This window comes from Macaca nemestrina, chromosome X (assembly GCF_043159975.1).
Source record: "Macaca nemestrina isolate mMacNem1 chromosome X, mMacNem.hap1, whole genome shotgun sequence".
NCBI lineage: Eukaryota > Metazoa > Chordata > Mammalia > Primates > Cercopithecidae > Macaca > Macaca nemestrina.
This window is the reverse complement of record NC_092145.1, coordinates 119,893,423-119,909,169: the sequence shown is the minus strand read 5'-3', so window position 1 is coordinate 119,909,169 and position 15,747 is coordinate 119,893,423. Positions and strand designations below refer to the sequence as shown.

The 15,747-nt window shown below is 40.3% G+C and overlaps 1 protein-coding gene across 4 annotated transcripts in view; it reads right to left on the bottom strand.

Annotated features, from left to right (window-relative positions):
• LOC105500003 (mediator complex subunit 14) overlaps nucleotides 1–15,747 on the bottom strand; it is an 88,785-nt gene that overhangs the window by 11,839 nt on the left and 61,199 nt on the right. For 3 of the 4 annotated variants that reach the window (XM_011772920.3, XM_071088486.1, XM_011772909.2), the window contains exons 22-26: nucleotides 14,885–15,025; nucleotides 11,537–11,648; nucleotides 6,732–6,863; nucleotides 4,395–4,577; nucleotides 2,986–3,221 (exon numbers count right to left, since the gene is read on the bottom strand). In XM_011772920.3, coding sequence (XP_011771222.1) covers nucleotides 2,986–3,221; nucleotides 4,395–4,577; nucleotides 6,732–6,863; nucleotides 11,537–11,648; nucleotides 14,885–15,025 — 804 coding nt within the window. The remainder of the gene's footprint in view (nucleotides 1–2,985; nucleotides 3,222–4,394; nucleotides 4,578–6,731; nucleotides 6,864–11,536; nucleotides 11,649–14,884; nucleotides 15,026–15,747) is intronic. The other variant, XM_071088485.1, reaches the window with a different exon arrangement.

Below are 15,747 nucleotides of genomic sequence, written 5' to 3'. Positions count from 1 at the left end.
GAGGGGGGAACCAAAACTTTGAACGGGACTTAGAAAAACTTATTTGAGTTCTGATTCGAAGTGTAAAAAATGAGACAACCTGGGAAATCTGGATATTAACTAGATATGTGGTGATAAAGAAATTTTTTTTTTAGGTAGAGAATGGTGCACTTTTTTTTAAGAGTCCATACCTTTTAGAGACACATGCAAAAATTTTTATGGAAGAAATTATGTCTGAGATTTGCTGTGAAAATCTGAGGGGAGGAGTTCTAGATGAAACAATACTGATATTAGTTAACTGTTGGAGGTGGGTGATGAGAGTACAGAAGTTCATTATACTATTCTACTTCTGTATATGCTGAACATTTTCCACTATATATATATATATATATATATATATTTTTTAAAGTGGCACATTAGAAAAAAAGAATACAGAGTACAATTACAAAAGGTTAGATCTGGATTAGGCTCTTATTTTAGCCCAGGGGTTGACAAACTTTTTCTGTAAAGTGTTATATAGAAAAAGTTGCAGGTTTTATGCACTATATGGTCTCTGTCACAACTATACAATGTTGTCATCACAGCTGAAAGCAGCTATAGACAATACATAAATGAACAGGTGTGGCTGTGTTCCAATAAAACTTTATTTACAAAAACAGGTGGTGAGAAGGACATAGCAACCAGGGGCCATAGTTTACTGACCCCTGTTTTGGCAGAGTATGTTGATTATGCAGCTGAGCAAAATGAGGTCAAAGAGCTGAAAGCTTACATAGATAGTAAGTGGCATAGCTGAGGCTAGATCCCAGGTCTGATGATAACCATTTTGAGTGCTGATTTTAGTTTATTTTATTATTTTTCTCTTTTTTCTTTTGAATGCTAATTTATTCAAAAACGTTTCCGTACCAACTCTTAGTATGAAGGTTGCAAAATGGCTTCACACTAAGCATGGAGTGAATATTTTAAACATTCATCATTTTTAATTCTTTTTTTATTTTTTGAGATGGAGTCTTGCTCTGTTGCCCAGGCTGGAGTGCAGTGTCACGATCTCGGCTCACTGCAACCTCTGCCTCCCAGGTTCAAGCGATTCTCCTGCCTCAGTCTCCCAAGTAGCAGGAATTACAGGCATGTGCCACCACACCCAGATAATTTTTGTTTTTGTTTGTTTGTTTTGAGAGAGAGTCTCTCTCTGTCTGCTCAGGCTGGAGTGCAGTGGCATGATCTCAGCTTACTGCAACCTCTGCCTCCCAGGTTCAAATGATTCTCATGACTCAGCCACCCAAGTAGCTGGGATTACAGGCGTGTGCCACCACACCCGGCTAATTTTTGTATTTCTAGTAGAGATGGGGTTTCACCATGTTGGCCAGGCTGGTCTCGAACTCCTGGGCTCAAGTAATCCGCCTGCCTTGGCCTCCCAAAGTGCTGGGATTACAGGCATGAGTCACCGTGCCTGGTCTTGTATTTTCAGTAGAGGTGGGGTGTCGCCATGTTGGCCAGGCTGGTCTCAAACTCCTGACCTCAAGTGATCTGCTTGCCTCGGTCTCCCAAAGTGCTGGGATTACAGGCATGAGCCACGGTGCCCAGCCTAAACATTCACCATTTTGACTGCCTCATTAATACATGCATCTACCAATAATAATAGTAATTATAAATAATGAAAATGCCAAGACATTATATTAAGGGCTTTACATGAAATATCTCAAATCCCCACAACTGTTATCAGTTAGGTAAATACTATTATCTGAAATAATTTGCCCAAACACACATTAGCAGGTAGTATGGCTGGCTACAAACCCAGGCAGCCTGACTCTAGAACTGGTGCTCTCAATTATAAATTATCTCCTAAGGCTTTATCACCATAGGATAAGTTAGAAGTCTTCTTTCTTTTTTTTTTTTTTTTTTAGAAGTCTTTTTTCTACAAGAGTTTTTTAAAATTCAATTGTTTATCTATTTATTTATTTATTTATGAGACAGAGTCTCGCTCTATTGCCCAGGCTGGAGTGCACTGGCGCGATCTCGGCTCACTGCAACCTCCGCCTCCCGGGTTCAAGCAATTCTGCCTCAGCCTCCCATATAGCTGGGATTACAGGTGCACACCACCATGCCTGGCTAATTTTTGTATGTTTTAGAAGAGACGGGGTTTCATCATGTTGCCCAGGCTGGTCTTGAACTCCTGACCTCAAGAGATCTGCCCACCTCAGCCTCTCAAAGTGTTGGGATTACAGGCATGAGCCACCGTGCCTGTCCTGTTCATGTATTTTAAAAGAAGCTTTTGTCCTTGTAACCATAAATAATTTTCTTTAAATTTTTTTTTCTATTTTTATTTTTTTAGAGACAGGGTCTTACTTGATCACCCAGGATAGAGTGCAGCAGCATGATCACAGCTCAGTGTAACCTGGAACTCCTGGTCTCAAGCAATCCTCCTGCCTACACCTCCCAAGTAGCTAGGACTACAGGTGCATGCCTGATAATTTTTTTAATTTTTTGTAGAGAGAGGGTCTTGCTATATTGCCTAGGGTGGTCTGGAACTCTTGGGCTCAGTGATCCTCCTGCCTCAGCATTCCAAAGTGCTGGGATTATAGGTCTAAGCCACCACATCCAGCCAATTATTTTATTTCCATAAAGACTCAGATTCAAAAAATCAGTCTGCCTGCATGGGCACTCCAGAAAGCAAATAATTACTGGTATGCTATTCTCTGCAAGGCCAGATCCTGTGCGCACTGGTCCTGTGTGCTGCAGAGACCTATCTCCAGGTTCATGTTAGCCACATAACATAGAAGCCACAGCACAGCAAATTGTATAATGCAGAACTATGTTAACGTAAGAATGGAAAAGAAAATAATGGAGTCCATTTTTAATGCCAGTTTAGGGTGAAAAGCATAATTCTAACGAGCTTGTTAAAGGAGGGAAGGTGAAGGAATGTCACGTTAGTTCAGATCCTATCCTGCAGGACAACCGAGCATTTTACCCTTAACAATCACCACTTAGAAGGTCACTAGGTACCCATACCGTTTCTTGTTGAATAATTCTTTGAAGATGTCGTCTCATGATGACTGATCCAAGGAATCTCTCAAGTGGAGAACAAAGGTAACTACCTGCCAGACCAGGCACAAGGCCTGGCGTTGGAGAGGGCAGCAGTAAAATGTTCAAGGCACTGTGAGTGAGGATGGTAGGTATGGATGCCGCCCAAGAGCGCTGAGGTAGTTTACGAGGAGGAGGCATGTTTGTTGGCATTGTTTGAGAACCTTTTGGGAAGGAAAACATGTTATGTCATTTACAAATACATACTATCTCACTGCTTCCTGTTTTGCCTTCATCACACATCTTTGATGTTCTAAATCATTCTGTACTGTTGCAGTTACTCCTTGTGGTGTAACAATCGTATATTAACAACCTGTTAGCAAAAATGGCCACTATTTTTCTCCTTCTTGTGTCCAGGCCCCTTGCAATATGACTTTGCAGCAACTCCTTTAAGGGGTGAACTCTATTTCTCCACCTGAAACCTGGCTGGCCTAGTGACTTGCTTCTGACCAACAGAATGTGGTGGAAGTGACACTGGGCTAGTTGTAGGCCTCAGCTTCTACTCCCTGCCTTAAAATCCTGTTGAGCCACCATGTGAACAAGCCTCAGATCAAGTGCGAAACCACACAAAGCAGAGCGAAACCTTGCCATCTGAGGCCATCTTAGATCAGCTAGTCCCAAACAAACCCAGCAGCTGACTACAGACACATAAGTGAGCTGCCCAGCAGAGCCTGAAAGAATCACTCAGCTGTGCTCAGCCTAAACTGCCAACCTGCAGAATTGTGAACCAATATATAACAATCATATATTGTTTTAAGCCACTAAATGTTATTGTTATGTAGCAAAAGCTAACCAATAAATGTATATAATTCTCTTCTGTGTTAATATGTGTGATATTGTGAAATATATATTTGGTCTTTGTCCTAGCTCCTGGCATACAAATCCTAAAATTTTTGGAATCTTCAAAGTGGTTAAGTGTCCATGCTAATGAGATGCTAATGAGATGGCTGATGGCTGGCAGCCCCTGGGTAGCTTCAGGAAGGGGGCTGATCATAGGAAAGACAAGGCACGATTAGAAGGTTGGTAGTTTCAGCCCCATCCCCAAAGTTGATCACCAGTGGCCAGTGATTTAATCAATAATGCCTACATGATGAAACTTCCATAAAAACCCAAAAGGACAGAGTTTGGAGAACTTCCAGATAGCCAAACATGTGGAGGCTCACAGAGGACATGGAAACTCCACTCCCCTTATGCATCTCTTCATCAGGATCCTATGTAATATCCTTTAAGTATCCTCTCTCAAAAAGTAGATCATGACTTTCAAATGTGAGGATGCAACAAAATACGTCACTTTGAGTTATACTAAAAAAGAACATAAAAATGTTGATGATACTCACTTGTTCCAGCTCGAGGGGAATGAGAAGCATCTGGAACTGGAGAATGTAGTGAGGGGTTGGCTGGTGACATTCCAGGCATGCGTGCTGCTGGTGAGGGGCCGGACACTTGAGGAGATCCTGGCCAGTTCCCTGCTCGTCCACTTGGTGACACCATAGTGTATGGGGAACTAGGGTCAAGAGTCCCTATAAAAAAGGTAAACAAATGATTCTCAAAACCTATATTTTAATAACTGAAAATTACTTGACAGCATTCAAATCTTTACATAGTAATAATTTTATTTTTTCTTCCAATAAGATGTTTCACTGAAGCTTGATGTGTGTTAACATGTCATGACTGAATCTCTATTTTGTGTAAGGTACTTTTTAACATGATACAAAAATTAGAAAAATATAAAGATAGAGGATAAAATTTACCTTCACACAAGCTTCAATGTGTGTAATATGTAACAATGTATGCTACTATATGCATGAAAATATTAAGCAAACAATCTCAGAGTTCCTTTAAAGGCAGAAATATATTTTTAAACCAACTTCGACAAATCAGGAGAAGGAAATTTTCCATATTCTTTATTTAGGCTACGTTGACTAAGAAATGAACCAAGACTCAAGTTTTGAAAGCAGTGACTTCCTGAACAATCTGATATTTAAATTTCATCCTCCATTGGTATCCAAGAAAATATTCAAAAATAAAAAATAAATAAATAAATTTCATCCTCCAGATACCTTCAACATATTTTTTATATCCCTCTATAACCAAATGACAAACTGAAAAAATACTTTTACCATGTATATGTCAGAGACTAAATGGTCTTTACTTAAGTCTTAAAAATGGGTAAGAAAAAACACAAGAACATAGGTAAAGCATATATAACTGGGAGGTATAAAATAAGAAACACCAAAGACCGGCCAGGCATGGTGGCTCACACTTGTAATCCCAGCACTTTGGAAGGCTGAGGTGGGTGGATTGCTTGAGTCCAGGAGTTCGAGACCAGCCTGGGCAACACGGCAAAACCCCATCTCTACAAAAAAAAAAACCCACAAAAACTAGCCAGGCGTGGTGGTGCACATCTGTAGTCCAAGCTACTTTGCTGGGGAGGGGATTGAGGCAGGAGGATCACTTGAACTTGAGAAGCCGAGGTTGCAGTGTGCTGAGATTGCACCACTGCAGTCCAGCCTGGGTAACAGAGAGAGACCCTGTCTCAAAAAAAAAAAAAAAAAAAGGAAAAAAAGAAACACATTAAACAATAAGATACCATTTTTCACCTATCAAAATGGCCAAGGTCTTTAAAATATGTAATACTCCCTGCTGGCAATGATGCAGGATAACAGACATTCTTGTATGATGGTATGGGAAACTGGTACAGCCTTTCAGATGAGCAGTTAGCAATATGTTTCGAAAGCTTTAGAATTTCTCAAAACCCTTGATACAACAATTCCATTTTTGGAACTTAAGGAAACAATCATGGATAGGAGCACAGATGGCACCACTTTTAATTGTGAAAAAAATGGCAACATTCTAAACATATAACAATAGGAGAGCAGTTAAGTCATGGTACACCCTGACAAGGGGATATTATTACGCCATATGGTATGATGATGTGACAGAAATGTTCCCACAAATATTAATAGTAAAAACTAAAATCCCAGGTGCTATACAACTTAAAAACTGAGGAACCTGTTTATGTTCTATGGTATCATACTCATGATATATTAAGTGAAAAAACGCACTGAACACTGTAAAGTATGCTGTCGTGTGTGTAAAGGAGAGGGGAAAGAACACTTGCATGTATTTGCTTGTGTATGCATGAAACAGCTCTGCAAGAATATCTACATGTTTCTGGGAAGAGGAACTGGTGGTTGGTGGAATAAAAAGGAAACATTTCACTGACTTCTGGTTCTGGTTCTAATTTTTATCTAGTTGAATCAATTCAAAATAAAATTTTTTTAGTTAAAAAGTTAAAAAATTCAAGTCTCAAAACAATTCCTATGTTAGGGTACCCACTGTAGGGGGGCAAGGGCAGGTATTTGAAGGGGGAGACAAGCAGCTGGGTAGAGAGCAAGCGAGAATAACAGAAACGTGAGAGGGCAGGCAAGCAGGGCATGTGACAGGAAGGGCAAGGCAGAGCAACAGCAAGGGAGAGTCCAAGGCAGAGACAAACTCACTGGTCATTACCTCTGTGTGGTGGAATTAGATAAATTTGATTCTTTTTGCTTGAGCAATATTTTTGCTACTTCCTCAATAAACAAGTATTAATTTTGCAATGAAAAAATTTACTCAACAAAAATTATTTTCACATCAAGCTCTTACGCTGTATCGATTTCCATGTATGGACTCACCATGTGGACTAGCAAAACTGGCCCCTGGTCCTATTGAGATTCCATGCGAGGATGGGGGAGGAGTTGGAACAAATGACGCTGGTGATGGGGCTCTCAAAGCCCCACTTGGGGAGCTGGCAGCGTGCAGATTTCCTAATAAAGGAAAATAATTATAGATAATCTTGCAGGACACATTTTATGTCCTGTCCAAGGACCCCAAGTTAAAAATCTCTCTACAAACTAAAGAAACGAGTAGTATAGCTCCCATATATATAACACAGAGAAAAACTGGCAAGATTTCATTATCGAAAGAGAGTGTTCAATTCCATGGGCCCAAATTCTAGCTCTTATATTGACTGATTAAAAATCCGGTGTACTTTTTATTCAGTTATTCATTCAACAAGAAGGCCTGAATGCCAACTTCATGCCAAGCACTGTTTTAGGCATTGGGGATGCAGCAGTTAACGAAAGAGACAAAAATTCCTGCCCTAACAAAGCTTATATTCTAATAGAATGAGAAAGACAAGTATCTGTCAGGTAAGTGCTATGGAAAAAAATACAACAGGGTAAGGGGACAATATCGTGTAGTGAAGGAGGTGGGTATTGTTCCTTATATATAGCAATCAGAAAAGGCCTAAGGAAAGGGGCACGTGAGCTGACACGTGAAGAAAGGATTAGGCATGAGGATACCCAGGGGATGAGATATTCCAGCCAAACAGAGAGCTAGTGCAAATGCCCCAAAGGTGGAAGCAGTTATAAATAACAGGGAGGAAGCCAGTGTGGCAAGAACAGAGTGAACGAGGTGGGCAGTGGGAAGAGAGGACACCAGAGAGGCTGGAGGAAGAGGGGTGGGTCCCAGATCACATGGGGACTTATGGGCCACTCTAAGGACTTAGGGTTTACCCTGAATGAGTGGGAATCCAATGCAGAGTTTGGAGCGGAAATCATGGACGAACTTCTGTCCCAGAAGGATCACTCTAGCTGCTGTGGGACAGACTATAGAGCAAGGGTAGGGGTAGGGACAGGAAAACCAGTTAGAAATGACTGCAATAATTCAGGTGAGAGAGGACTAGTGGCTTGGGTAAAGGTGACAGACTATGGTAGTGAAAAGTGGTTGGATTCTGGGTAAATTCTGAAAATCAAGCTGACAGTATTTGGTAAATGACTGAACATGGGTATGAAAGAGACGTCCAGCATGACTCGAAGAGCTTCAGCCCAAGTAGCAGGAAGGAAGGGCCTGCCATTTACTGAGCTGGGGTGTCTGTGGGAAGAGGAGCACTGGGGCAGTGAAGAGATCCGGAGTTTAGTTTCAGCCATGCTGAGTTTCAGGTATCTACCAGACATTACATGGAAATTATGCCGAATAGACAGTTAGAAAATACAATACGGGCCGGGTGTGGTGGCTCACGCCTGTAATCCCAGCACTCTGGGAGGGCGAAGCGGGCAGATCACCTCAGGTCAGGAGTTTGAGACCATCCTGGTCAACATGGCGAAACCCCGTCTCTACTAAAAATACAATCATTAGCCAGGCACAGTGGCGCGTGCCTGTAATCCCAGCTACTCAGGAGGGTGAGGCGGGAGAATTACTCGAACCTAGAAGGCGGAGGTTGCAGCAAGATGAGATTGCTCCATTGTACTCTAGCCTGGATGACAGAGCAAGACTCTGTCTCCAAAAAAAAAAGAAAGAAAAAAGAAAATACAATACTAGACTTACGGAGAGACTGAGATTGGAGATATAAAAAACAGGCAAACGTTAACTTATTTAAAGCCACAGGACTAGTTTTAATTTAGGATTATGAAAGGGTGAACTATGGCTACCAAAACTATGAATAAATGCAACATTTAAACACTTGCTACATTATCATAATTACCTTTAATATCAGCATGTTTCAAATTCTCTACTATAGCAGTCCCCGCCTTATCCACAGGGGATATGTTCCAAGACCCCCAGTGGATGCCTGAAACCTCAGATAGTATTGAAACCTGTTTTTATCCTACACACATATATGATAAAGTTTAATTAACAAATTAAGTACAGTAAAAAATTAACAACAGTAAAATAGAACACTCTTAGCAGTATATTATCAGAAAAGTTATGTGAATATGGTACCTCTCTGTCTCTAAATATCTTATTGTACTATACTTGCCCATTTTTGGTCCTCAGTTGATCTCAGGCAACTAAAACCTCGGAGAGCGATAAGGCGAGGGGAACTGTACTATGTGAGATAATTTCATATTTTTGTGTTCTGTAATACCTAAAGCACTGCCTTACTTTCAGTCAGTATGTTGATCAACTTGACCAACCTTTAAGTGTTTATGTTTACTTATTTAGCTGTATGATCTGGACAAGCGACCTAACTTCTCCATGTCTCAGTTTTCCTCCATAAAACGGCAATAATAATAGGACCTACACCACAGGTTTGCTGTGAGGATTAAATGGGTAAAGTGCTTAGACTAGGGCTTGGCACACAGTAAGCACTATATATGCTTGTCTACTACTATAAGTATTTCAAAATATTTTTCCCTTCCTACTGTATAAAAACAACGTCAACTCCTATCCTAGAAACACACTCCCCTGGGGTTCTACAATCCTGTTTCTCCTGTTTTGCCTACTTCCTCCCTAGCTGCTACTTCCCTACTGACCACTGGTATTCCTAGGGGTGGACTCAACTACCCACTTGGGCTTCAATGACCCTAGACATGACAACAACAACTTCCAAGTCTTCATCTGTGGCTCAACCATCTCTGATGAACTATAGGCTCATACAGCCAACTGCCTACTGGACATCTTGACTTAGGAATCTCTGGGGACTTGCAAAATCAACAGGTTCAAGAGAACGCCCTGCTCCTTTCTCTGTGAAATCTGCCCATCCACCACTCTTGTCACTTTCAGTTGTATAAATTTAACCCAGACTAAAATCCAACAATGGCTTCCTATTTACCCATACAATAAAGGCCAAAATTTTGAACAGAGCCCTGTCTCTCCACACACCAGCCATTTGGAAGAGTCTACCATCTTCTGGGAGTTCAGACTCCACACACCCTGCACAGTCTGCCTGAGATATCCTCCTCGTCCATGTCCCTGCATCTGGGTAACTCTGACCCACCCTTCACGTCTCGGCTTAACTAGTGTTGAAAGGAGGGAGGCAAACAAGGCATCCCCAAGAAACAAACAATTGAACCCCTCCTTATCGAACGCTCTTTCAGAAGCCCAAGTGACCCTTTTTGTAACACTCATCATACTTGGCATTACAGATGAAGACTGTTTATCTAGGAATCTAAGCAGAGGAAGCATACCCCACCCCCCAAATAAAAGTGAATTTAAAGATTTAAAAAATGAGGATCTATTTTTTTAAAACGACACCACTGAAGTAATGTGAAGAGCAATATGAGTGGCTACGTGTGAGACATGGTGGGGGTGGGATCTGCCAGGGTGCGAGTGCCTAGGCAGTGCGGGATGTCGAGCAGCCCAATCTGGGCAACAAGACAGATTACAATGGACTGGTCAAAGAGGCATTTGTCACGTACCACGCCCCAGGCTAAACACTTTATGTGAACTATTGCATTGAATTCTTACAACATCCCTATGGAAAAGGTTTTATATTATTCTCATTTTACAAATGGAATTAGCTGTTGAATAAGTTATGTCATTACATCTCCCACCTGCAGATTAACGGATTTTCTGGTCAATACAAATTTCTCATATACAGACACACATATACATATCTATAAGAATTTTCGTATTTTATAAAGGAGAAAAGTATGCACCGCAAATTCTGCTTTTCAAAGTGAAAACTTAAAAGCAGATGTATTTGTTGGGTTTGTTACTTAAAAATCAGGATTTAATGTAGTTTTGTTTGTCCTGTTTTCTGATAAGCCCGAATGCCTTCAATTGGTACTAAACTACTTAATGTATTCTTTAGTTGAGTGGACTGATATATTTACAGTAGATAAAAGGTTTTATTATGCATGCTTTTAAAAATCATTTAATTTCTTATATTTTACATCCTATATTACATATCACATCTTTTATGCTAAAACTTTCTTTGAAAAAACCATCATTAGGCTCTGGACATATTACCAGGACCTAGTAGGCAAGGGGTCATTCTCCCCAATAAATCTGATGACCTAGCTTCCTTGCTAGATGATAAGCTCAAGAGCAGGGCTGATATCTGGTTCACTGCTAAATCCCCAGCACCAGGCAGCATTTGGCACAGAGCAAGTGCTCAAGAGATACCACTGAATCATTCAGTTAAAAGCAAAAATTTGGCATTCTCAAGCACTTTTACGGCACACTTCATAGGGCTGCCAACAAAGCCATTATGTCTGGACAAACAGACTGTGCACTGCCTGACTCGGAGCTTGGGGGCAGGCCACCCTTCCACCTATTCCATGGCTTAGCAAACTTTTTCTGTAAAGGGCTGTCATAGTGGGAAAGCAGCCATAGACATTACATAAACAAGTGTGGCTTCATTCCAATGAAACTTTATTTACAAAAACAGATGACAGGCAGGATTTGGCTCTATAGGCCTTAGAGTCTGTCGATCTGTAATATAGATCATGTTGTGATTAGCACCCCCTGGAGTTGTGCTGTGAGTCTGGCTCTGGGTGACATTAATTTAAACCTTTTAAAGTGCTCCTGAGCCTGGACACAGACTTCACAAACCTTCCATAATAAATGAGTGACAACTATCTAGCCATAGACTAGAAAGGGAATTCTCTCTGAAGCCTGAGGCTAGATGCACAGTGCTTCTCAATGTGGGGGGGGTGTGTGTGTATTTTGGATTTGAAAGTTGAACATGACAAGAAAGTAAGTGATATCTTACCTGGAGACTGTGTGTGCATCATAGAGGGAGACTGATTGACTGTGCTATGATAAGATGTAGGGGGTGAAGTAAGAGGATAAGCACCTGATGTTCCTGGCTGCTTTGGAAATGGCTGAAAAGAAGAAAATTAAATGTTGGTAAAATGGCCAACTTCATGGAGCATAAGAGTGTGGCTTTCACTAATTATAGCAACAGTGTTAATATTTATACACTTTGTTGGTTACCAAATAGGAAACATGAGGTATAAAAGCGTGCAAAATAAATACACATCAACAACACAACCCTGACTTTCGAAATGTTTTAAAATAGCAACATCCTCTTTCCCGATCTTGCAATGCTTTCTATCCCTCAAGATGTTTTTTGCTCATTTTATATCTAGCATATAACTGATTTATCTCTATTATTTATCTACCATTTCATTGATTCTAAGATATTTTCCCCCCACACTTTAATATCTCTAAAATCAGGGTGTCTCTTTCCATTTATGGGATGTTAGTTTAACTGGCAGTGCTTTTTCTTTCTGAGCAGTAGATAAAAACTGATGCATCTTACATTTGGTGGCGTTTAGTATCAATGAAATATGGTAGCTCAGCCTGACCTTTACTCATCTTTATCACTTTCACAAGGTAGTTGTAACATTTTACATATTTTCTAGTGCCACACGAGAGTTTCAGTTGTTCCTAACATCAAATGTTGGAAATAATTATCAATTTGTTTCTTAAAGTCATTTTTGTGGGTGTGGAGTTGTTACCTCATTGTAGCTTTAATTTGTATTTCTGTGATGGCAAATAATGTTTGAATACCTTTTCTGTGCTTATTGGCCACTTGGACATCCTATTATGTGAAATGACTTGAATCTTTTACCTATTTTTAAAACCAGATTGTCTACTTTTTTTTTTTTTATTGATTCTTTCTAAGCTATCTTAAAGAAATTATAGAATTCAGGCTAACTCATAAGCTACAAAATCATGTATTTGCCCATACTGTTTTATCCAATAATGTAGAATGTACCTTTATGTTTGGAAATGTAAGCCATACTAACTTGTTAATTAAAACTATGATATTCATAAACTTTTATATTTTCTTCCTTTCCTTTCTCATGGACTAGCTTATACACTAAAACAGCATTTTACATAAAAGAAGAAAAGCTACCTGCTAACATCAAGTAAAATGTACATGAATCCCTTTATGAACATTTTTTTCTCACAACTGTCTTATCAGGGAGATGAACAGTTTACAAATAGAAGCATTGCACAGATATCCGATAAGCAGAAAAAACTGAAAACTGAAACTGCTCAATAAAAGGCTCAATCTTTAGGAGTACATAAAGCCAAAGCCACCGACTAAAGACATTTAACCATGGCAGATGAATATTCTTTTAAAAGGATTCTGACTTGGTATTAAGTGTCAAACTTTTTAACTTAAAAACAAAACAAACAAAAAGGCTCTACCTACAGGTTGAATACAGAGCAAGAAAAAGCAGAAAATTCCTCAAGTTTTCCCAAAGTGACAAATCATTCTAACTTTTCTAGAATATCCTAACCTTTGGCCAATCTACCCACATCTAATCCTTCTGCCTTAGCTTGCAACTATTTTCCTAGTTAGAAATCTCATGTTCAGTATGAAATGCTACTGGGTGTATAGAGCTCTTAGCCAAATCAGAGTATCTAATAAACTAGCGCTGCAGGCTCTCACTGTGTCAAATTATGATTTTTTTCAGTAACAACAGCACTTTGGGAGGCCAAGGCAGGCAGATCACCTGAGGTCGAGAGTTTGAGACCAGACTGACCAACATGGAGAAACCCCCTCTCTACTAAAAATACAATATCAGCCGGGTATGGTGGTGCGTGCCTGTAGTGCCAGCTACTCGGGAGGCTGAGGCAGGAGAATCACTTGAACCTGGGAGGCGGAGGTTGCGGTGAGCTGAGATCACACCACTGCACTCCAGCCTGGGCAACAAGAACAAAACTTCATCTCAAAAAAAAAAAAAAAAAAAAAAAATCATTATAGAGGGGCCAATGAACAACTTATCTTGGGAGACAGAGAGAATAATGGACCACATTCTCCCTCCATTCCCCCTATAACATTGGCCCTGCTACGGCCATGGTCATGAGATAGCCCATCTCAGTTACTTCTTTCCCCCAAAGGATGTGGCTCATTCCCTGCTCCATATCAGGTACAGGAAAAATAAAAAATGCAAGAAAGTGGCTTCCACAAGGAAAAAGCTGCTCTGATATCCGCTGGGCCAAGGTACTTCTCTCCCATGGTGGCCCAGCATCCTCAGAGGGCTAGTATCTCATCTGAGTCAATGTCTGTCACAAGAGTGCAGCACCTTGGCTACACAGAGACATTCGCATAGGCCTTTACTGAGCTTCCCTGTTCTACATGAAGGCCAAGAAGGGAAACAGCGAGAAGGCAAGTAACCCTAAATAGCTGCCAGGAACAATAGAGCTTCCAAAAAACCCTCCTTCTAGTAAGAATCTAGTATTTTTTCAAAGATTTAAGCACTGGAAAGTTGTAGTCACTAAGTAGCCAGACCAGAAGCTAAGCAATAAAATAAGCTAAGAGGATTCTCTGCACAATGCTGGTTTCAAGCAATGCTATTCATGAAAGCTTCTGGGTGAGAAGCAGTGAGCTATTTTGTAAACCAAAACTAAAGGATGTGCCAAAGAGCCTTGCCTAGAGGCTATGTGCTCATATACAACTAAAAATGGAGCCCCTGAAGACTCCAGCCCAGAGTCTACAGCCTCAATGAGGATTTTTCAGACTAGGGAGTCACACAGGACTGTTGAAGGGCTAAATGATCACTGTTCACCTTCTATTTCAGGAGGGTCTGTGAGAAAACAATGGCTGGCCTAGGGGCCTGTTCAACTCTCAGACATGTGAAGGTGACAGGACAGAACTGAAAGCTCTTATGGTTCTATGATGTGGCTTATCCAAATGGTCTGAGGACAGAACCCTGAAAATTTGTCCACCTATTCTCTGTAGCAGTCCCTACTGAACATCGCTAGACATTTAGTCCACTGTGCTCTACTTTAATAGCATCTGTCCTTCAAGACAAGGTGAGGAAACTCTCTCAAAGATCTCACATCCTGCGGATGATATTTCCATCCCTGGAATCATATAACATCATTTTAAGTGCATGAATGATCTGAGATTAATGCTGTTTCCAACACTATTCATTTCTTGTCACTGGAAGTCTCCTCCTCACCTCCTTCTGTAACTCATTATTTCATAAGTATTTCCTGGGCATCTTGGGCCCACCAAGGACCTCCTTGTCTTTGATGCCTATAGAACCTGTGAAGTTACAGAAATGTGATACCACTTGGAATTTTGGCTAGATATTACCTGTTGCTGGGGTGGTGGCTGGAGCTGCGATATTAAAGAATCCATCATATCTCCTCCTATAGGAGAAGGGGGATTATCGTCCTCATTTACAGACCTTCTTCGAGCATCCTGATTGCTGTCAACAAACATATTCAGGAACGTCTACGGATATAAACAGGTAAAAATTAGATTATTTTACCTAACATTATTAGCAAAACATTTTAAATTATTTAGAATATTTAAACAGAAACATAGTATGTTGATCCTTGAAGATCATTACTAGGACAACCTAGAAGAAATATTGTTAATTTTGAAGCTGGAAACTAAGGAAAACAGTTAACAAAAACAGCATCTAAAAAAAGGTCATATCAACTAAGAAATATTGTGTGAGCAAAAAGTTGAAGAAAGAAGTACATCCTGGCACCTCTTACCATCAGATCATAATATTTTCTTATTAACTTCTAATCCAGAAATGGGGGTAAAAAATGAAAAGCATATTGGCCATAACTTGGAAAATTCCCCAGCTAGTGAGCGCTCTCACTTTTTAAACTAGAAAATATGAAAGGAAAACTGAGTAAAAAACGATCCAATTTTTTCCTTTTTTATATTACATGATTTAATCTTGAACCATTAAGAGTGGGACAGCCTTGTTTTTATATATTGTCAAAACTGAGCAAGGCTATCAGAGTTTATGTTTCAAGCACAGATTCTCTTTAACACTCCTTACATCCCCAGTATTCTATCATAAGCTTATCAGAATCACTAGAGAGCTATTAAAAGTCCAAAGTGGGCTGAGCACAGTGGCTCATGCTTATAATCCTAGCACTTTGGGAGGCTGAGGTGGGAGGATCCCTTGCGAGACCAACCTGGGCAACAATGGCAAA